We start from the raw sequence: 21,666 nt of genomic DNA, 5'->3' as shown, positions 1-21,666 counted from the left end.
GGGTTGGGATGAGGCAGGCAGTGGGGCTGCTGCAGGGGTGAGGAGGGCGCCCTGGTTTGGGTGAGCTGGGCAGTGGGGACCAGAGCAGGGGATGCAGGGGATGACCCTGGCACTGGGGCTGTGGAGGTGAACTGGGCACTGCTGTGGGGGCAGCAGGACACGGTGCTGTGAGGTGACATCCAGGAGGGGCAGCAGGGCAGTGCTCAGTGAGGCTCAGGAGGGAGAGGGAGCAGCGACACCACAGGGGCATCTCCAGCTGCTCCCTCACTGCCCAAGGGCAGGGGGTGCACAGACGGGATGGTCCCGTTGTGTCCTGCAGCTCATCCCAACTCCAGCACCTCCCATCCTGGACATTCCTCTGCTCCCTGCAAGAGACTCCCAGGGGCAAAAGTCCTTTTTCAGCAGGAACTCTTCCTTTATGCCCAGCACTGCAGTGCTGTTTCCCATGAACTGCTACTGTTCCTTCCAGCTACTCTCCACAGAAAGGTGGCCAGGATGTGCATGGCCAGGCAGAGTGACCTCGCTGCTGCCCTGGATCCTCTCCTGGATCCAGCCCACCTGGAGGGACAATGCCCCGGTGCTGGTTTTTGTGGGACAAGGCCATGGCCAGGCAGTGGGGCAGGACACACAAGGGGCTGGAGGTGATGGGGACAGCAGCTGGCAGGCACTGTGCTTCAAATGCCATCCATCCTGGAAGGGGAGCCTGGCAAAGAGTTGGCAGAGATATGCAGGTGTTTGGCACAGGCAGAGATTTGTCTCTTTTGAGTGACCTTCCCTGGCCTGAGCTGTGTGAGATGCCCCCAGTCAGGTGGTGATGGGGAGGGCCTGGGGGTGGCTGGGGAAGTGGCCAAGCACAGCTGACCACCAGCAGCATCCCTGTCTTCCCTTTGTCCTGCATGTCCACAGCTGAGTGAGCACCAGGCTGTCCTGTGACACTCTCTCTGTGCTCTGGCCGTGACGAGAGGCCAGCCTGGCCCTGAGTCTCAGAGCTAGGAGCAGGCAGCTGCTTTACCTGCCTCTATCCTGCTCGAAGCCAGGCATTTTGCCCCACAAAATTGTCCTTTTCCCTGGCACCATAGGGAGCTCAGCAGGGATGAGAGAGCCGGGCCTCCCGCCGTGCATTGACTCCATTTCCCTGTATTTCCCCATGCAGATGGCTGCGCAGTCAGGCCAAAAGTTTTCTATTTCATCCCCAAGTTTTTGTAAGTCAAGCCCAGCCCTGTCAGAGGTAAAGCAGCCTCCACCCTATGAGGATGCAGTGAAGCAGGTAACTGCATGGTTTTTGTTCTCTACAGGGCCAGGGCTGCCCATGATGGCTTTTTGCAGTCAGTGGGACTCAGCTGCAGGAGTTCCAGCCCGTTCTGGGGTCTCTGGGTAGGACAGGCCTGTTTCCTTGAGGAATGGGCTCTTCTGAAGGGTGACTTACTGCCACAAAGGAGTTGGACACTCTGCTGGGCAGGATAGTGTCCCCTGTGCACCCCTGACACCCCCCAAGTGCCCTGGGGTGCCAGTGTGCTCTCTTAGGGTGCTCAGTGCTGTGCGAGACAGATGTTTGAGCATCCCCAGGTCACCAGGAAACCTCATCCTGCTCTGTGCCGTCTGCCCCCCCTGAGCCGTACCCTGGAGCGCTGTTCCTGCAGGGAGGACTGGCCATGGCCCAGGAACACTTTCCTTCCTTCCCATCAGAGGCTGGGGGCAGCCTCTGTGCTGGGACTGGTGGTGCCTTCAGGAAAGTGCAGTCATGCTGTTGGCAGGGTGAAAATGGGTTTATGCCAGTGTGGCAGGAGATCTTCAGGTTCCAGTCAGGGAGACAGGGAGCCTGGGCAGTGCAGGGAGCAGGGGGGGCAGGCAGGTACATCCCAGTGTGAGGTGCTGGGGCCAAAATGTTGGCGTGTCCCGAGGGCCCAGGGACAGGGCAGGCTGTGGTGGCCACTGAGCAGAGGGTTGGCAGCAGGGAAGGGTGCTTTGCTCCCTGGATCCACCGTGATTGTGCCACATCCCTGCAGTGCCCTGATCGCTGCTGCCAGACCCGTGTTGGTATGGCCTCCCTTCTGTGTGGGAGGAAGCCATTTGTGGGCTCTAGAGCCACCTTTTTTGGGGTCTAGAACCATCTGCCTGGCTTGTGGCTGGAGGAACTGTCCTCCTAATGCCCTCTACTCTCCTCTTTGTCGTTTGCTGCAGCAGATGACACGAAGTCAGCAGATGGACGAGCTCCTGGATGTGCTGATTGAGAGTGGAGGTACGCTCTGCTTCGCTCTTCCCCTCTGGGGCTTCTGTGGGGCTCAGTGCATTCTGTGCACCCCAGCAGAGCTGCCGGAGCCGAGTTCAGCTTTCCCCTTCCCCTCCGTGTGCCAGCAGCCACCGAGATTGAGCCCAAAATCATATTGGCCCTCCCAGAGCCTGCTCCTGCGTGTGCCAGCCCCATAGGGTGGTCTGGGCTCGGCTGTCACCAGTGCAGAGAGAAGGGACAGCAGGGTGGGAGCGCTGTGCACAGCACTGCCAGCCCCCTCCCCGCACAGAGCCCCCAGTGTGCCCCCCACCCCCAGGGCTGCCAGTGCCATCTCCCACACAGAGCACTCCTGGTGCCCTCCCCTGTGCAAAGGGCTGCCTGTGCCCTTCCCCAGCCCCCTGGGGACGGCTGCCAGTGCCTGTGCCCTCGGGGCCGTGTCCAAACCCAGGGGATCGAGGTCCCAAAGCAGGAATGTGCGAGGCTTCCCGCAGGGAGGGTGGGCAAGCAGCGCCGATGGGATTGAGTGGGGAGCAGCTCTCCATGGGGATGCCCGAGGGGTCAGCTGGAGGGCTCTGGTGGCACCTCTGTGCCCAGCAGTGGTGGGCACTGCCAGGGCACCTCAAATCCCTCTCGTTTGTTTGCAGAAATTCCAGCCAACGCCAAGGAGGACCGCTCCTGCCTGCAGAAAGTACCTCAGATAATGGTGTCCACGGGCAGCTCCGGTGCCTCTGTCCCCAAGGCCTCCGCCCCGTTCGAGCCCGTGTCCTTCGAGCACTGCCCGGGCGGCAGCGACGCCCACCTGGAGGTGCTGCTCAATGCCCACAGCCCCCTGGGCAGGGTCGGCGACATGGCCCTGCTGAAGATGGGGGGAGAGGAGCCCCACTACGACGGGATGATGGAGGGGTTCTCCGGGAAAGCCGCGGATGAACTGCTCAACTCCCAGGAGATTTTACAGACTCCCCTGTCGCCCATGGAGACGCAGCTCTCCCCTTCCCCTGCCGAGGGCTCCGGTTTACAAATGAGTTTCACTGAGTCTCCGTGGGAAACGATGGAGTGGCTGGACCTCACCCCCCCCCAGCTCGGCCTCCGGCTTCAGCTCGCTCACCCCCGCGGGCCCCAGCATCTTCAACATCGATTTCCTGGATGTTGCCGACCTCAACCTGAACACCAGCATGGACCTGCACCTGCAGCAGTGGTGAAGGGACGTGCTGGGGCAGAATGCCGTGAGCCTGCAGCAGGCAGCACGGTGTTCCTGTCGTGCCAGAGAACATGCGGGGCTAACGTGCCTCGTCCAGGGGAAACTGGAGTCATTTTCCCAGCGTATAAACTTGTTCGGATTTCCAGTCACTGAAAATTGACAGCACAGCTCCGGTACTTTGGTTTTCCCCCATTGACGCAACCCCACAGAGGGACACCAGTGCCTGAAACAACACTTCCTTTGGTTGACAAGAACTTCCGTTTTCTTTCTTTAATCTTTCCCCCACACACACAGTTTTAGCAGTCACTCTCGTGAGAACTGGAGCAGCTCATGACAAGACTGTGTGGTGAGGTGACCTCACCTGGGTGGCAACAGGAAATCATGGAGAGGGAAACCCACTGTTGCCTCCTCTCCTCTCCTCTCCTCTCCTCTCCTCTCCTCTCCTCTCCTCTCCTCTCCTCTCCTCTCCTCTCCTCTCCTCTCCTCTCCTCTCCTCTCCTCTCCTCTCCTCTCCTCTCCTCTCCTCTCCTCTCCTCTCCTCTCCTCTCCTCTCCTCTCCTCTCCTCTCCTCTCCTCTCCTCATCCAGTCCTTCAGGCAGACCTGTTGGGCTCACCTTGGCCGTGCCCATGCCAGGGTGACGAGCAGGGGGCTGTGCCCAGCCAGGTGCCAAGCACCCTTCTCTGGACAGCCAGGCTCTTGCTTCCCTCCTGCCCAAAGCTGCATTGCCCCATCCCTGCAGAGCTCTGCTCCAGGTGGATGAGAGATGGAGATCACCGTGTTCACGGTGGCACCTTGGCACGTCCCGCGGGGCTGGAAGCCCAGGAGTTGTCCTGGCTGCACTCTGAGCTGAATCAGGCTGCAGCCTGTGACCTTGCAGCAGAGAGCCGTGGACATTGGAGGCAGATGTTCAGGATGCAGGCGCAGGAATGGCGGGGATGTGGCATCCCAGCGGAGCAGCCGTGTCCCCGGTGTGCACAGAGAGGTGTGTGATGTATTTTGGCCAGGGTAGGAGCACGTGGAATGAAAGGACCAGCCAGGCTTTGGAGGGGCTGTTCTCTGCACAGCCAGGCCAGGGTGATCTCCACCCCTTGCATGACCCGGGAGCAGGGGGAGCCGGGCAGGGACACTCAGTGACCGCTCGTGGGGCAGAGCTGAGCGAGCCCCCGTGTGCCTGAGGCTTTGTGTGAGTGCCTGCTCCTCTGCCACCCTCCCCTCCATCCTTCTGCCCCTCCCTCCTCGATCCCCAGCCGTCTTCCCCTCCTCCCCGAGTTGATCCAGCGTCACTGCCCCCTCAGCCCCGAGCAAGGCGACCGGAGAACAGCTGTGAATCACCGAGCCTGGAGGAGCCCGTTCTCCCAAAGCCCGCAGAGAAGGAAGCTCTCCCGCAGTGATGCTCCCGTTTGGAATCACCAGCATTTCTCCTATGAGTCTCTGTGCAATATTCTTCCTCAGGCTCTAGCAAGAAGGAGCCTCTGCTTCACTTCTTGGCTTCCACCAAAGAACTTGCTGCAGACTGTGCGATGGACACGACGTCTGTTCATCGCAACTCTGGTTTTTGCCAAAGTAAATATTGTTGCTGACAAAGATTGTTAAACTATTTACAGACTGAGTGTATTTAATATTTGTGTTACTGGAAGGACAGCACACGGAGATGAAGCTGCTGGGAGGAGGTCCAGCCTGGCTGTGGCTCCCGTGGCTCTTCCCCAGGGATGCTGGAGCTGTGGGAGGCAGCTCTGCAGCCCGGGCGGTGTCCCCAGTCCCTGCCGTTGTTGCATGCTGTATAAAGCACGTGGCAGTAGCTTTCAAGTCACTATTTAAAGCACCACTTTTCTATTGTACAAATGTCACAGGGCACTGCTAGGATAGACAATCACAGGTTGCATTCTTCTTTTTTTTTTTTTTTTTTTTAAAGAATTTCTTTTTCTAAGTGAGAGTTTTTTTGGTGGGTTTTTTTTTTGGTTTTTTTTTTTTTTTTTTAAGCCAGTCCGTGGAGAATATTCAGAGCACTTGAAGCAGAGTAGTGTTAGCTGCTCCACTGCGGCCTTGTACAGAGCTTTCCAGGTAACTTTCTCCTCGCAGCAAATGTATTTCCTTATTTAAAGGAATGCTGTCAGCTTCAAATCTGTAAGCAAGCACATTTCCTTACCTATGTTACCAGCAACACCTTCATTATTAAAACCCTTGTCTTGCCACTCTGTCTGCTCATGGTTTGCTGTTTGACTTCACCACGGGGACAGCCACAGCTATCCCTGGTACCAGCTCCGTGCCCTGGGACAGCTGCAGTCCTTCAAGGCCAGATGAATTTCATCCACCGCAGCAGTTTCTCCTGGAAGATTCCTGAACACACCCACCAGAGTCTCCTGTCTTTTTCTTCTGTTGGCTCTGCCTTTGCTTTGTTTTCCTGCAGACCTTGGGTGCCCCTCGAAAGGCAGAGCTGACCCCCTGCCCGAGCCCCTTGGGATTTTGTCAGCGCTGGGCTGGGGGCCACAGGGTGCTGGATACAGGCAGAGCTCTGCCGCAGCCAAACCTCCCACTGCCCACAGGCACAGCAGGCTGGGACCGCTCCCTGGGGGACCTTGGATCCTTCTCAGCAAGTGTCCTGCAAGCCAGCGAATCTCAGTGTGAGTAGCTGCGTTCCTACACCAAACCCTTCCAGTCTTGTCAAGCCCGTGTGTGCTTTTGGGGCTGCCGGCACAGCTACACCTGCAGGGTGAGATCCCTGCGCCCAGCTCCTCTGCTCAGCTGAGCAGGGGTTTGCTCTTTGGGCTGACCACGTTCTCCTGATGGGAGGCGTGGGATTTATGCCAAGGCAAAGGCTTTGTGGCTCTCCCCGGAGCAGCCCACGCTTCCCCGCTGCTCTATTTCCAACAGAAAGTGCTGTATGTCTCCAGGAGAGGGAGTTCGTGCTTCATCTCGTTCTCCAAGCACTTGCACAGCTGTAAACATGAAGGCAAAATGCAGGAGCTGTTTCCTTTTCTTGTTCCTCAGAGCAGTCGCTCCATCTTTCCCTGGGTCTCTTACCACGCTCAAAGCAATGGCCACGTGGGATTTGTATCAGGAGTCGAAGGGAAAATGGAGTTGTTTTAAAAAGCAGCGCCTAACAGAACCATGGAATCACTGAGATTGGAAAAGCCCTCCCAGACCATTGAGTCCACCCTGATCCCCACCTTGTCCCCAGCCCAGAGCACTCAGTGCCACATCCAGGAATTCCCTGGACACCTCCAGGGATGGGCACTCCAAACCTGGACATTTCCCAGGGCTGAGCACCCTTTCCACAGGGAAATTCCTGCTGCTGTCCAACCTGACCCTCCCCTGGCCCAGCCTGAGGCCGTTCCCTCTTCTCCTGTCCCTGTTCCCCTGGGATAAGATCCCAAATTCCCCCCGGCTGTCCCCTCCTGTCAGGGAGTTGTGCAGAGCCACAAGGTCCCCCCTGAGCCTCCATTTCTCCAGACTGAGCCCCTTTCTCAGCTCCCTCAGCTGCTCCAGCTCCTTCCCCAGCTCCATTCCCTTCCCTGGACATGCTCCAGCCCCTCAATGTCCTCTTGTCCTGAGGGGCCCAGAGCTGTCCCCAGCCCTGGAGGTGCCCCAGCAGTGGCAGCACAGGGGGAACCCCCAGCAAAACAGGTCTGAGCCCTTCATTCATACTCACCTGGCCCCCAAAGGAGAGACAGGGCTGGGATGAAGGCCAGGGGAAGCCATGCCAGAATATTAATGGAAATACTGCCCACGCCACTCAAAGTGCTCCTGACAGAACAGGTGATGATGCACATCTGCATTCCGCCTGCTCGGGTCCAGGCACGGGTGGGTTTGAGCTCATCCAGACCTCAGAGTTGGTCTTGGACCTCCCCAGACACATCCTAACCACAACAGAGCAGAGTGGGATTTTCTGGATGCTGTGTGATGCTTGTTGAAGATCTAAGAAGGACCTCGGCCATGCCAGTGGGGCACAAAGGCGTGAGGAACTGGTGTGAGGTGCCAGTCTGGGCCACGAAGCACAGACTTGGTCCTGGTCCACCAGAACCTTCCTGTGCTGCAAACAGTGCTCGCCTGAGAGGTGCCCAAACACACCCCAGCAGTCTTCCAGAGAGAGAAAACACATCCAGAGCTCCCTACACCTCTTTCATTTGGCACGAGCAGATTTGAAGGTTGCTTTCTTTCCTCCCTTGAAGGTTTCTTCCACCTGGAGGACAGGCCTGGAAGGCAGGTATTCCACAGTGAACCTTCCCGTTCGTGTCTGACCTTACAAAAGGAAAATAACAAGGTCACAGTCGCATCTTAGTTTTATTACAACCGACCTGCAGGCAAAAGAATAGAACTATTACATAAACACTCTGATCCATGTATAATAGCTTAAATAGAGGAGGAAGTCAAACCAGGATACCGGATAAAATATTCGGAAGCTCTTTGAAGCAGTTACGTTCCTGAGCTTCATTTTACAGACAATAAGGCAACATCCCTGCACATCAGCTTTTTGATATTTTTACACATTTTTTTTCCTATGGTACAAGAAAAAAATAATAATAACCAGAATTCACAATGTACAGTTCTTACACTATTTTCACAGCTTCTGAACACTATACACCTTTTTTTTCCTTTTTTTTTTTTTAATAGATACATTGCAATAAATGGTGCACCCTTAATAATTTAAAATAATCTATGTTGAATAGGCTAAACCTGTCCTGTACAGCCACCCAGGCAGCAGCACCTCACTCCTGCCACTGGCAGCTCAAAGCTTTGCATTTCCATTCCCAGCAAACTGGTCTTGGGCTGGAGATGGGACGGCACCAGAGCCCAGAGCCAGCCATTCCAAGGCAGTCCCGTGTGTTTTGGGAAGTTCCACCTCAGTGCTGGCCCTCTGAAAGGCTTTTGGATTCCCTGACACCGGGAGAAGGGAGTCAGACTTTCACACCTCAAGGGAGGGGCAAAGCCCCACCTGTGGCTGCCCTTCCTGGGTCTGGGTCTCTTCAGCCCCCACAGCCAGCACCCCTGGAGCCCCAGAGCACCTGCAATCCCATTCCAGGGGCTGACGGCTGGAGAGAGAATCACAGCTCCACGGGGATTTGCCAGAGAAAGGCTCAGGGGGGTGTGGGGACACATGACTGCTTTAGACACGCGTGGGTCTGACTGGTCTTTGTGCAGGATGCACCAGAGACGCCGGGAAGGAGCAGTTACTGCAGAAACCTCTGCCTTGTCTGTTTTGGGAAGACTTTGGCGACTGCCTTGCCTGAGGAGCAGCCCAAGAGGAACACAACTGAGGAAGGGCAGGACCAAGGGATCCCACGGGCTCGGTGCCAGCAGGAGCACCAGACCATGTCACCTCCACGGCCAACAGACAGCAGCTGTGTGCCAGGGCACGGCCTCGGCTCTCCTTCCCAGCTGGGAGGTGCTGGTTGTCTTCAGTGCTCTGCTTCGGGTTGGTCTGCACAGGTGGGGAGCCCTTCCTTGGGGTCCTGCCAGCACCACGGTGTTTTCATTCCCACGGGGCTCTGATGGGAGGTTGCTCGAACAATGATGAAGTCCTACCAGGCACCTACATCAGCTCAAAATGGAAAGCAGAGACCCTGCAGCCTCCGTTTTATCCCTGGTGTGCTGCTAAACACCTGAAAACTGCAATATTTGGGGGAAACAAAGTTTTTGGGAAAAATTAATCTTTGAAAAATGTCAGTTAAACAAAGAGAAAAGCCTGACGTGCTGTTTCACTTCGGAATGGACCAGAAGACGACAGCTTCGCCTGGCCTTGCTGGGCCAGCTGAGAGGAGTTAGATGCTCCTTCATCTCCACCTCATCTCCTTCTGCACCCAACAGTCTCACAGAGGTTTGCTCTGGGTGCAGCACCAGGAGCTGTGGAGGTCACAGAGGAGGTTCAGGCTGCAGGTGGTGGTGAATTGTCTCCAGTAAGCTCAGAGGGTGTGGCAGCCAGGGCCACCCCTCCATCCTGCCTGCAGTGGCCAGAAAGATGAGCTCAGGTTTGGACTGGGACTCAGGAGCTCAGGGACATGGGGCTGGGAGGGCTGGGCCGGGCCACAGGCACAAGCAGCAGGGCTGGGGACAGCAGGAACATGAGAAACACTGGCCAGGACTCACAGGCATCAGCTGGTGGCCCATTCAAGCAGCTGCAGCCTCTGTGGATGGCAGCGGGTGAAGGCAAAGCAAAGCCAGTGGGTGGTGAGCACTGTGCACTATAAACCAGGTCAACAAGCAGGTTAAATTCAATCAAGTAGTTTAATAATTCTTCAGGTCAAAGGTCTTATCTTACCAGGTAACAATTTACAGGACACCTAGTTAAGAGTGAAGAGTGGCTGGCTTGGTAAAAGGAGGAAGAATACATTATGTCCCATCTCAATAGTTTAATGTTAGCCTCTTTCAACGCAACATATTTTTGGTAAAGACATATTCACTATATTTAACATGATCTCTCTTTAACAGGAAGTTCAGCTTAGCACACTGTCCCCAGAAAGTACACTGCGACTGTAAAGCAACAGAATTTCATAGCAGTAAATCTATTGCACTTTGTGAAGAATAAAATTCTCCTTTGCCTCTCCAGCTCCAGAAGGCAAAGCATCTCGTTGGTTAAGCAAGTTCTTCTCCCTCCAGGCAAAGTCTCTTAATGTTCAGACAGACAACGCCTAACTTTTGTTTGTTTGCTTTTTATTATTACTTGAAACAACAATTGGAAGAGTTTGAGAGAAAGATCGTTCCAGTAGCTGCTGAGGAGTCTCCAAGTTTTGAGTCTAGAAATGAATTTTAGGTGCTATCCAATCACAGTCAACAAATAAATGTACTTATTTCCACATTTCATGAATATGTCCACAAAAGAGCAAGATGAGGTCTCTCTGTGACCAACACTAACACTGTGTGATCAGGTATTACAGGGATGCACTTTATATGTGACAACAGTATACAGACAGGATGGAAATAACACCAATATTATTGCACATGGTGTCTGGGCGAGCATTAAAAACACTGCAATATGTGATGAAAATTCTTTACAGCTTGTTTTCTCTCAGCCCTTTTTCTAGAGTTTGATGTAGCAGCAGTATCAATCCACGTACATTGGAGAGCTGGGAGTTGCTGGCATTTGATCCAGGATTTTACAAACATAGCATGCAACATCCACTGTGCGTTCCTCATACATCAGGATGAAGGGATGTTTCTGGAAGCAGATAAAAAAACAACGAAGTTATTCTGGTCACCCTCCTGGCACGTGCCCCTCAGATAAAAACTGAGCAGGTGAATTTGCCTGGTGCAAGAGCACGCTTTGGGGTGGCTGTAGGACACCAGGACACAGCCTGGTCCATGGCTTTTCCACGCTGGGAATCCATGGCTAAGGTGGGAGGTTACTGAGGCAGAACAGGAGTCCAGAGTGTCAGGAGATGACAGGCAGGAGGGAGTGAGGGTGCAGGCTCAGCAGCTCCTCTGTAGCACTGACATTTACTGAAATACTTTCAGGAGAGGTTTCAACATCAGCACTGTCACAGTGGGGAGGGTGACAGGAGTGACAGGGAGTGGCTTTGCAGAGGTCAAACCCAAACTCTGCTCTCCTGAACCTGACCCTCTGCTCTTCCCCCAGCAGGCAGCACTGGCCAGACCCAGATCAGAGCAGCTGGGACATAACATCAGGGAGGTTCTGGGCCAGGACATCAGGTGATGTGAAACCCCAGGACTGATCATGGAACCACGGCCTCTTAAGAGGTGCATTCCAGGTGCCCAGAGCTCCTTGAAGGTGCACAGTTGCCACATGTGACTGATCCAAGCCAAAAGCATTGCTGCCCTCTCTTCTTTAGCACCCTCACCACAGGCAGGCCCTGCTGCCAGGGCTCTGCTCCTTCAGATCTCCCTTCTGCCTGAGCCCAGCCCCGTGTGACCTGTGTGTTGGAGGCACTGGAAGATGCAGCACTGAGAACTCACCAGAAGCTCTTTGTACTTTGGCCTTTTGGACTCGTCCTTCGTAAGGCTAAAGAAAGCATAAAGATAATTAGGAGAATGTGGGAAAATGTTACAGGCATCAAATACAAACTCTGACAGGACACAATGCTGTCGCAGTGGGACTCACTTCCTTTGGTTTTCTGGAAAACCCATCCTTGCACAGTGAGTGAGCACAGGAGTAACTTCCCTCCCTCCCTTGCAGCCATCCCAGCTGTGCAGGGGCTGGGGCTGTGCCTGACACAAACTTCCTGCTGTGGAAACTTCCCTCTTTACCATGTCTCCTCTCTCTAGCACAGCCTCTCAGAGGCTTTCTCCTAATTCCTTTCCTGAAGAGCAGTTTCCCAGGTCTGCCCTTCAGTCCCAACCCACACAAAACCCCCATCACCTCCAAACCACTAAGATGTGAGAGGTCCTCGCCCTGATGCTGGTGCAGGAATGTGAACAGAAGGCAGGAAGTGCTGGACACACGACCTTTGCCAAATATCAGCCAGCAAAACGAGCCAACCCCAAGTGCTTTCAGCAGCACACACTCACCACAAGTTGACGAAGTTGATGAAACTTGGGGAAAACTCCCTTTCCTCTGAGTTACTCAGCTGTGGTGGGTCTCCTTTCACTACTTGTGTCAACTGGTCAAACACACTGTTCCACTTGGGGTAGGGGAATCGGCCCGTGGCCAGCTCGTACTGCAGGGAGACAGCAACAGAACCAGGCATGTTTTCATCAGGGAAGTTCAGTCAGGGGAAAAAATGTCTGCAGCAACCTTGAACCCCCCCAGAAGGAAGACTGAGATGAGATTCTTCATCCTATTCCCTGTATGATTCTGAACAGAGGGAAGGTTGTAAAACCTTACCAGCAGTAAATTCAACTGCCTGTGTGAGGGGCATGGCCAGATTTACCCCGACCAGGCCATGTCTGCTCCTCCACTGACTATAAAACAAACCAGTGTAGGAGAGTAAAATCTTCCAGTCCCTTCCCAAGCACCCTAACAACCACTAGAGAAAATAGATAATGAGAAAAACACAATCACATGACATCTCAAGCTGGAGAGGACCCATAAGAATCCTTGAATCCAACTCCCTGCTCCTCTCAGGATAATGAAAATGAGTTTTTTTAAAACATCAGTGGTGAAAACAACAGCTACTGGTTCATACTTAATTGCATCTGCTTTCTCTTCTGCTTCACAACCTGGAGAAAGAAAGAGCTTCTCACTGTGCCAATGTGTGCAGCTAGCAGTGCTGTGTGGCTAAGGCAGTGAAGAATCAGAATCCCAGAATCCAGGATTAACCAAAGTCTGTGCAGCCAAAGCACAGCAGCTGCCAGGGCTGTCAGAGGCTTGTTCACACAGGCTGGGTGCTCTGCTCTGCACCACCACACTCAGCACCCTCATCTCAGGCTCTGAACACAAAACTCATTCACAATCCAACACCTCCTCCCCGCTCACATCTTGCTCTCTGCAAAACACAGCTGCAGGGGCTCCGGAGAGCCATTCACGTGGAAAATATCCAGGTTGTTCCTGAGCCAGGATCCACCACAACACAGCAAGGAGCTGGGCTGTGCTGCCCACGTGTGCCACCTCACAGAGCACAGAGCACAGAGCACCAGGCTGCAGAGCCCCCCACTTACCAATGTGATCCCCAAGCTCCAGACATCCGAGCGCACGTCGTAGCCTTGCCTGGACGCGCTGGGATCTATCCTTTCCGGCTGAAATGGAACAAGGACCAGTCAAAGCTCTGTGCCATGCCAGGGAGCAGCAAGAAGCATCTGCAAACCTAGAAAAAAACCCTGAGCCTGGCACAGCTCCAGAGGTAAACCTGTGGCCAGGGCAGCCATCCAAGCCCAGCAGAGAAAAAGATCTCAAGGAATCACTTAAAACATTGATTTTACGGAGGTGTAGTGTAAAAGGTGATCAGAAATGGCAACTTATCACAGTCCAACTCTTTGGGGTTTTTTTTCCTTTTGCACAAACACCTTGAATAATTATGACTGTCTTATTTATTTTGTTTTGTTCAACTTTGGGATCTCTTTAACACAAAGTCTCACTTTCCTCTGTTTTCACAGCCAAGTTGTGCCCAAGGGATCTTAAGAACTGGAATCAACATCTCACCCACCACTCTGGGGACTGAGGCTTAGCAGCATCTACCAGGACTGTTCTCACCAGCCAGCTACTAAGAAATTATTAAAAACAATGTGCTTTAAGGAAAGCTCTCTAAACAAGGTTTCAGTAATCCCTTGAAAGGCAACTATGATGTTACAAGGCTTTAAGAGATCCAAAATGTCTTTCATAGAAAGCAATATTGAGTCAGACATGGGTGATTCACACCTAAGAGAAAGTTACCCAGAGAGCTGAGCCAGCAAAAATCATCTTTATGCCTTGCATGTCATCTTTATGAGAAACCTCAGCCTGCCTTCTTTAGTTAAAAATATAACAATTAACATGTCAAAAGAAACAGGCTCTCATTCAGTTTTGACTACAACAATAGTAAAGATACCTGCATAGCAATAAATTCTAAATTATGGGGTACAGGAAACACTCTGAAAGGCCTGGTTGCTTTGTAAGCTACACTTTAATACAACTTCATGGCAGATGCAGCTGAGAAGTGCAGCAGCAGGTGGCCCAGCCCTGAACACATCCAATGATGGGGATGCTGGCCTGGCCGGTGCCCATGAGGGGCACCCTGCTCCTGTGACCCAACAGAGACACGGGGATCTGCCCCTAGACCACGGCGGCACAGTTAAAGGGAAAGCAGGATGGACCAAAATAAATCCCATCTAAATACAGAGCAGGAAGAATGCTGAGAATTTTCCATGTAGATCACATGGGAGCAATTAACACCAAGGAAGGAAGAGTCACCATGTCACACTCTGAGGACCTGGAGCAAGGGCTGCAGACAAAGGCTGGCTCAGGCCAGGTGTCCTTCTGATGCCAAGGGCAAGCAGGAAAGGAAATGGCTGAGGTGGAGACCCATCTCTGGATGTGCTGATGGGATGAAGGGACAGGGCGTGGATGCATCAGAGAAGGGTCCAGGCTGCCATGGGGCTTCTCCTGTTCAGTGTCCACCTGAGCACCAGCATCTTGACTAAAAAATGAGCACAGATCTCCCTCTCTTCCAAACCCCAGCTATACAAACACAGCCATGCACAGCCTGATCTCTGCCTGAACCACCTGGACACAAGACATGCAGCTGGCCCTGACAGCAGTGCCAGCAGCCACTGTCCACCTTCACCAGGGAAAAGTGAGAAGCCACAGTTTGCAGCCAGAGGCTCCAAGCTGACCTTGGAAAAGGACTTGAGTGACCAAGGATGGAGGTGACTCCTGGAGGTCTAAAAGAAGCAGGGCAGGGCAGGACATCCATCCTCACACTGACTGGATCTGCCCCTCCCTAAACCAAGCACTTCCAGCCTCACCCTTCCTCTCTGACACAGGCACTGGGTTCACTGGGGCATTCAGAAAACAGAAATGTCACAAAGGCCACCAGCTCCAGCGTGGCACACAGAGTCCACTCCCAGCAGCATCCACACAGGCAGAGGCAAGGCAGGGACCACAGGGAGCAGCACTGGGAGATGCAGGGCTGGCCAGGAGCACCCACTGCTGGGTGAAGGCTGTGGAAGCTCACCTGGAGCAAACCCCAGCGCTGGCACCAGCACAGGACACGGGCGAGGAGGGCTCAGAACAGCCCAGGCTGCTCCAGGAGACTGCAGCTGCCTGGGAACTCAGTCCTGCCTTTCTCTCCTTCAGAGAACACAAGGTACCAACACTTACAGGCCTTTGCTTACTGGAACAATTGCAGGGGACTGAAAGCCAAAAGCAAAACAACCTCTGAGCACCGCAGCTCCAAGGCTGAGGCGCCGCTCGCTGTGACAGCTCCAACAATTTTGGTTCAAGCACACAGCACTTGCTTGGCAGCTGGACATGGCTCCTGCTGCCTCCTCAGAGCACTCACAGCCAGCCTGGCTGACATCCAGTGCCACTGTTACCAACAGCTACATGGGGATCAGGTTCCTCAGGGGGCAAGTGCCATGGGGTTGGTGGCCTTGCAAAACAAGACACTGTCATGAGGGAGAAGCATCCAGCAGCCCTAAGCAGAGCCTCCCTGGCTGAACAAAGCTACTATTCCTGGCCTATTTTAAACTAAAAAAAAATACTATTTGCCTTTTGAGAGGAATGTGGCAGCCTGACTCCTTCCCAGGTACTATCCCAGTTCGATCACAGCGTCCCTTCAGACAACAGCCTCGGCTGGCTTGGAGAAACAGCTGACAGATGATGTGCCTGCACAATGGGGACATCTCCCCATTCCCAGGCTCCCTGGTACATGGAAATGCTCATGTACTTGGGAAGGAGTCACTGAGGCTGCAGGGAAGATGCCAATCATCTCCCACATCACTTGCCAGTTGCTGGCTGCCCCACAGACCCTGTGCCCTGCCAAGGCTCTGAAAAACACAAAATGAACTGCAACACTTCTGCTCACTTAAAAGTCCACGAATCACAGAGTGCACACGGACAGACAGACAGGAAAAAGGAAAACCAAAGGGCTGTGGAAGCACTAACCCACCCACACCCCAGGGGCAAGGGAGCACTGCAGCTACTTACAGACATCTCAGGAACTGTCATGGCACAACCACACCAACAGCCTGAGCAGAGGTAATCACCTACCCATGGCTCAAAGACAGGTTTTGCCTTGGATACCACTGTCAGAGAAAAGCCATCTGAGAGCCATGGCCTGGGCCAAATGGGAACCAAAATGTAAAAGAGAGAGACCTTCCTTTTTTCTACTTGGTGGTAGATAAAAAAGTTCAGAAAACAGTATTTTTCAGCATACGGAGCCATAAATATGTAACAAAAATTAAAGACAGGCACTAAAATTGAAGTTATATGAACAGCAGCAGGCAGACAGCTCCCTGCACAGGGTACCCTTGGCTCATGTGAGAACAGAGATGCATTTACAAAGCACCTTGAAGCAATAAAGTGTTTAAAACACTCAGACAGCTTCCAAAATCACCACTACAGCTTTTCTCTCTGGGAGGGGGAGGGCAGCAAACAAGCAGGACAGACTCCCAGGAGCCACGACTCAGCCCCAGCAATTTCCACACAGCTGCTCTGCCACTGCTGCTCTCCAGAATCACATTCTCCTGGAATGAAGTTCTGGCACACTTTGGAATTAAAGTGGTTTGCAAAAATCACTGTAATTCTGCTCTGCAATAACTCCTGTGACATAATCTTACCAGAGCAAATGGATTTCTTGCAGACCAAGACAAACCCACACTCTGACAGCCCTGCTCCTCTGGGAAATGGTGTTTTGGAGCTGCTGGAAGGCACAGAGCTCCTCTCCACGCCAGCACCACAGCCCTGGCAGCAGCAGAGGAACCCAGCAAAAACCCAGGAATCTGGCCACTTTGCCACAGCCTGGATAACCACAGCAGTGCTCAATTCAGAGCTCAGTTTCATTCAGGGAAGGGGTGTTCATCCCCCAGGAAACAGGCTGGGACCAGGGAGGGTGAGATCCCACAGAGGCCAGGGCTCATCCCACTCACCGCCATGTACGGCCGGCACCCTGCATCCCGCGTTTTGGCAATGGAGTCCACGAGCTGTCCGCTAATGCCAAAGTCACAGAGTTTAATATTTCCATTTCTGTCCAGAAGAATATTGGAAGGTTTGATGTCTGCAGGGGGAAAGAAATTCAAACCAGTAAGTCACGGCTGGAGGTTTCGATTTCAAGCGGAGCAGCTGCAGAGGATCGAGGCCGGCAGTGCCGCGCCGTCGCCGTCACCCTTGGCGCTGGATCCTGCCGGGGAGCACGAGGGGATGGAGCCAGCCCCGGAGATGCCACGTGCCCAAAGGCAGAGGCAGATGCCCAACCACCCTGAAATCACACTTGCATGGAAAAAGCACAGGCTGAAGGGGCAACGGAACAGGCACTTTTTCAAAACCTGCACTCAGACTCATGGAGGTACGGGTGCTGTGCTTCCACTTGGAGTGACCCAAAGGTCACTAACAATTCTTGCAATTATTTTACCAGACAAGAAGAAGAGACATGAACTTAAAAAAAGACACGAAGAACTCACCTCTGTGAATGATTTTCAAGTTTTCTTTTAAGTGGTTTAGTGCTTTCACAGTCTAGGAAAGAAAAATAGATGAAAAATAAGCAGATGTCATACGAGTCCTGTGATTATTAAATGTTTGGAACTCCAAGAACAGGGGTAAAAAGCATTTAATAACCTGGAGATATCAATGCCATAATACACCACATAATAAAAGCATTTTTCTCTGAACCTTTTCTGCAAACAGAAGGTGATGTAAGAGAGGGTATGGGCTGAAGTGAACACACATCCCCTGTGACCTGCAAAGATCCCACTCTGGGAGAGGGGAGCAAGGGGTGGAGCCAGAACAATCTCTGGTGTTAATTATCCTGAGCAATAACTTATTTCAAGCCCTACACTGTGTTTTTTTCAGCAGGTCACAACTGTTTCGATGACCTGACTTTTCATTAGGTCAGAACTTCCAGGTTATATCAAGAAAACATCAGCCAGGTTCTCCAGTGCTTTTGGGAGCCTTTGCACAAGACTGTCAGAAGCTCCTCTGGTCTGGGCTGCTGCCTGTGCTGCTGATGCTCACATTCAAGCAGACTGAGCAGGAAGCTGGTCCTGGAGTCTGTTCATGAGCTGATTACTGACCCCAGGACCTCCTTTTACACCATGAAACATACTGCAGAGAAGTCATGAGCACCCTGAAGAACCATGCCCAGTGTGGTGCAAACAGCAGCAGCAATTCCGCTCCAGAAACCAAAGAGCTTTTCACATGGAGTGTGATCTGAACAAGGATCTGAACTTTTCAATTATCTTCAACAAAAAGGTTTAACAAAATACTCACAGCTAAAGTGATTTTGCCTAAGATTTCTTCTGGAATAACATCATCTAATACACTATATACATATTTGTAAAACTTATCAAACGAGGTAGACATGAGCTCCATACAGATCCAACAGTCACCCTGGAAAGAGAAAGAATGTGTGTTACTGTTGAGATAAAAATAAGAAATACAAATCCAGAGAGCATACAGAGATCTGTTGAATCCTGTGAAATACATTAACAGCAACATGCATTTGATAGAAAGGATGGAATTCAGCTTGATTAGTTTTAGCAATGAAAGACTTGCTCCCTTTCACAGCAGAGGCATTTACCTGCCCAGCTCACACCTGACATTACAGTTTAGATGCTAGAACTCAGAAGAATCCAAGCCTCACACACTGTTTTGCTCTCCAGAAGGCTGCAGGCACAGTGCAACACCCAGAAGAGGGGAGCTGCTTTCCTAGGAAGGGCTGTCTGCCTGGGGAAGAAGACTTTGGTATACAGCCACCAGCAGCTCCAGCTTACGCTGCTCATTTGGCATCAGGCCTTTCACATCAGCTCAAGGCAGAGCAGGAGCTGATGTCATCCACATCCCAGAAAGCTCTCATTTCACCCAAAAAAAGCAGAAGACAGAATAAGTGCTGTGACAGGTAGAAAAGCAGGGACATCACAAGAGGCCAGAGCAGCACAGCAGGATGAGGGCATGACCAGCTTCAGGAGACCTGGAAAAACGTGAGCCTGGGCTGCAACAGACTGCAGGTCGGCTGGGAAGGAAGTTGGCTAAGGAACTGTTCAGATTTAAACTACAGAAATGAAATTGGGCAATGCAGAATTTGTTGTTTTTTTTTCATGCTAGCAATAAAGGCAAAGTGCAGATGAAGCACTTCCATACGATGGAGAGTAGCTCAGGGCAAGCAACGTGGCTCCAGAGCCAGTGATGTGCGTAAATCAAGTGAGACTGGAAGGCCACCAAAGCTTTAAGAGCTGTCTGTAGTGAGAGCAGCCTCTCTCTCATGGAGTGGTTCTACTGGCCACAGCATCATTCAAAAACTGCTTCTGTTTTGATCAGATTTATAAAAAAATTGGGACAGGGCTATATTCCTGGGCTGTTGTACTGAGACTGTGGGGGACTGGACTGGTTCTAGAGAGCCTGAATACCACTGACCACCTGCAGCCTTGTATTTATGTCCAACTGCACCAGTATTGTGAGCGGCTTCCATTGCCCAGGTTACAACAGCTGGTGTTTGGAGAGAAAAACAAACCAAGTGAACAACACTTGGGCAGAGCCATTATCATCATAAATGCTTCACGTGTACTCTGCATCACAGGCTGGGATGGGTATGGTACTGAAACCCCAAATAAGTACAATAAATTTCTATCCAATGGAGATTTTTAAGCATAAAAAAACCCCTTTTATGATCAAAAGCACTCAAGGGAAGACCTGGTTTACTTGTCTCCTGAAGTAGATGCCATACAGAACTCTTGAATGGGGGCATTTATTGATCTGGTAATATAAAAACCTGCCTGGCCTACATGAATTCATGTCAGCAACATCAATGGAAAACGATGACAGGCCTTTCCTACTACTATGCAGCATCCTTAAGGCTGGTGGCAAGATCCAAAACTCTACAGGCTTACTCCTCCTGGGACTTGTGGGCAAACTGGTCAATTTTAATGGGAAGAAAAAGGAATTTTTTCTGGCTGGGCAATGAGGACTCAGCTGTCTTCCTGACCAAATACCAAGAACTGCTGATGTACATGGGCAAGTCCTACACCACTGTGAACCGTGAGGACAGAACCACCCTAATGGAAGTTTCCCTTCAAATTCTGCCTCTTAGGTCAGGTTGATTTCCGATGATAAAATGACAAGAGCTTTAATTTTCTTTCTTGTTAGAGGTATTCTTCCAAAGAATGTATTTTAGTCTTTACTGGGTATTAGATTACCAGATGCTAATGCACATCTTGTAGACATTCCAAAAAAAATGTCCAGGAACACCCTGTGCATTAAATCCAAAATATCCCTGTCGAGGACAGGCACAAATCAATGGAGACACATCAGCTTCTCAATGCAGAGAATTCCCATTGACAGGGGAGAAGATCACAAAGATGCCGCTCAGCTCACCAGGAAAGGACCTGTGGGTCCAGGTGGACATTAGGCTGAACATGAGCCAACAATGCATCTTTGCTGAAGGATCCCAGCATGAGGCAAAGCATCACCAGCAGGTGGAGCGAGGTGATCCTTCCCCTCCATCCAGCAATGGTGAGGCCGCACCTGGAGTGCTGTGATCAGTGCTGGGCACTACAAGAGAGACTCCAGCAAAAGGCAACTAACATGACAGAGGAACAGGAGCATCTTCTCCCCCATGAGAAAGGCTGATAAAGCCAGGACTGTTCAGCCTGGAGATGCTTCAGGGGAATCTCATCAGCCTGAGGGGAAGCTGCACAGGGGATGGAGCCAGGCTCTCTCAGTGGTGCTGGGCAACACGAGCAGGGCACAAACCTGATACTCAGGAGGTTCCCTCTGAACATGAAGAAGCACTTTCTGTGAGGGGGACTAATCCCTAGCACAGGTTGCCCCAGGAGAGTCTATCCCTGGAGAGATTCAAAAGCTGTTTGGACACAATCCTGGTCAAGTGGCCCCACATGATCATGGGGCTTGGAAGAGGTGACCTCAGAGGTCCCTGCCAACACCCACCACTCCATGATGCAAATGCTGAAGGTTTATCACATCTGCTCTCTGCAGGGGCAGTCAGCTCTTTATGCAAGTTGCAGCCGCACCAGTGAGAGAGACTCACAAATGTCACCACCACCACTATATATTTACATGGCACACAGGACACTTTGCCTACAGACCAGGGACTGACAACAGGGACAGATGTGCTGAGGAACGGCAGCACAGTCAAGGATTTCCATGAAAACAGTGAGAGGTGCACCAACAGCAAAGAGATCAAACAACTGAGCAAGGCTGTGTCAGCAATTCACACCAGCCCAGCACTGTGCTACCAACACATCCATCCCAGTTCTTCTCCCCTGCCAGCAGAAGTTCCCCAGCTTCCTAGGCATGTTCTGCAACTTGCAATGAATTTTTCATTGAATTATCTTAACAAGTATTGAACTTGTTGGTTTAAACTTGGCTGTGTTGGTTTAGACTTGTAGTGTGCAGGAGTCACTCCTGAGATTCCAAGTCAGACAAGGCTTCTTTCCTCTTCCCCTCTTTAAAAGAAACACTATCAGAACAGGTACTTTGAAGAGCCACTCGTGTGGTCATGGTAACTACCCAAACATTCCCAGCTTTACAGGTCCTGTTTCAAACCAGAGCAGCTGTAAAGCTTTTAGCAGACAGGCAAGAAAAGAAGACCACTTTTTTTCCTCAGACCAAAAAACCTCTTGAAACAGCTGTGCTTGGGGCCAAAGTCTTGGGGGTACCAGTGCAGCCCTGTGGGCTCAGCCCACAGCTCCTCTTTTCTC

General features: G+C 52.0%; 2 protein-coding genes across 2 annotated transcripts in view; one reads left to right on the top strand and one right to left on the bottom strand.

Moving 5' to 3' along the window:
• The window catches only part of MYOCD (myocardin), a 199,880-nt gene extending 196,390 nt beyond the window's left edge, over positions 1–3,490 (top strand). The window contains 4 exon segments of the mRNA XM_066200701.1: positions 1,154–1,267; positions 2,182–2,239; positions 2,875–3,299; positions 3,301–3,490. Coding sequence (XP_066056798.1) covers positions 1,154–1,267; positions 2,182–2,239; positions 2,875–3,299; positions 3,301–3,429 — 726 coding nt within the window. The 3' untranslated portion in view covers positions 3,430–3,490.
• Positions 3,491–9,632: 6,142 nt separating this feature from the next.
• The window catches only part of MAP2K4 (mitogen-activated protein kinase kinase 4), a 58,672-nt gene continuing 46,638 nt past the window's right edge, over positions 9,633–21,666 (bottom strand). Inside the window, exons 5-11 of the mRNA XM_066200479.1 lie at positions 18,221–18,340; positions 17,416–17,467; positions 16,885–17,012; positions 12,979–13,056; positions 11,890–12,038; positions 11,338–11,383; positions 9,633–10,582 (exon numbers count right to left, since the gene is read on the bottom strand). Of these exons, the coding sequence (XP_066056576.1) occupies positions 10,469–10,582; positions 11,338–11,383; positions 11,890–12,038; positions 12,979–13,056; positions 16,885–17,012; positions 17,416–17,467; positions 18,221–18,340 (687 nt within the window). The 3' untranslated portion in view covers positions 9,633–10,468. The remainder of the gene's footprint in view (positions 10,583–11,337; positions 11,384–11,889; positions 12,039–12,978; positions 13,057–16,884; positions 17,013–17,415; positions 17,468–18,220; positions 18,341–21,666) is intronic.

Source organism: Chamaea fasciata, unplaced genomic scaffold, assembly GCF_029207755.1.
Source record: "Chamaea fasciata isolate MVZ Bird 193981 ecotype frontalis unplaced genomic scaffold, bChaFas1.0.hap1 SCAF_19, whole genome shotgun sequence".
NCBI classification, from domain to species: Eukaryota; Metazoa; Chordata; class Aves; order Passeriformes; family Sylviidae; genus Chamaea; species Chamaea fasciata.
Note: the sequence above shows the minus strand (reverse complement) of the source record. Positions and strands in the feature narration are given on the sequence as shown.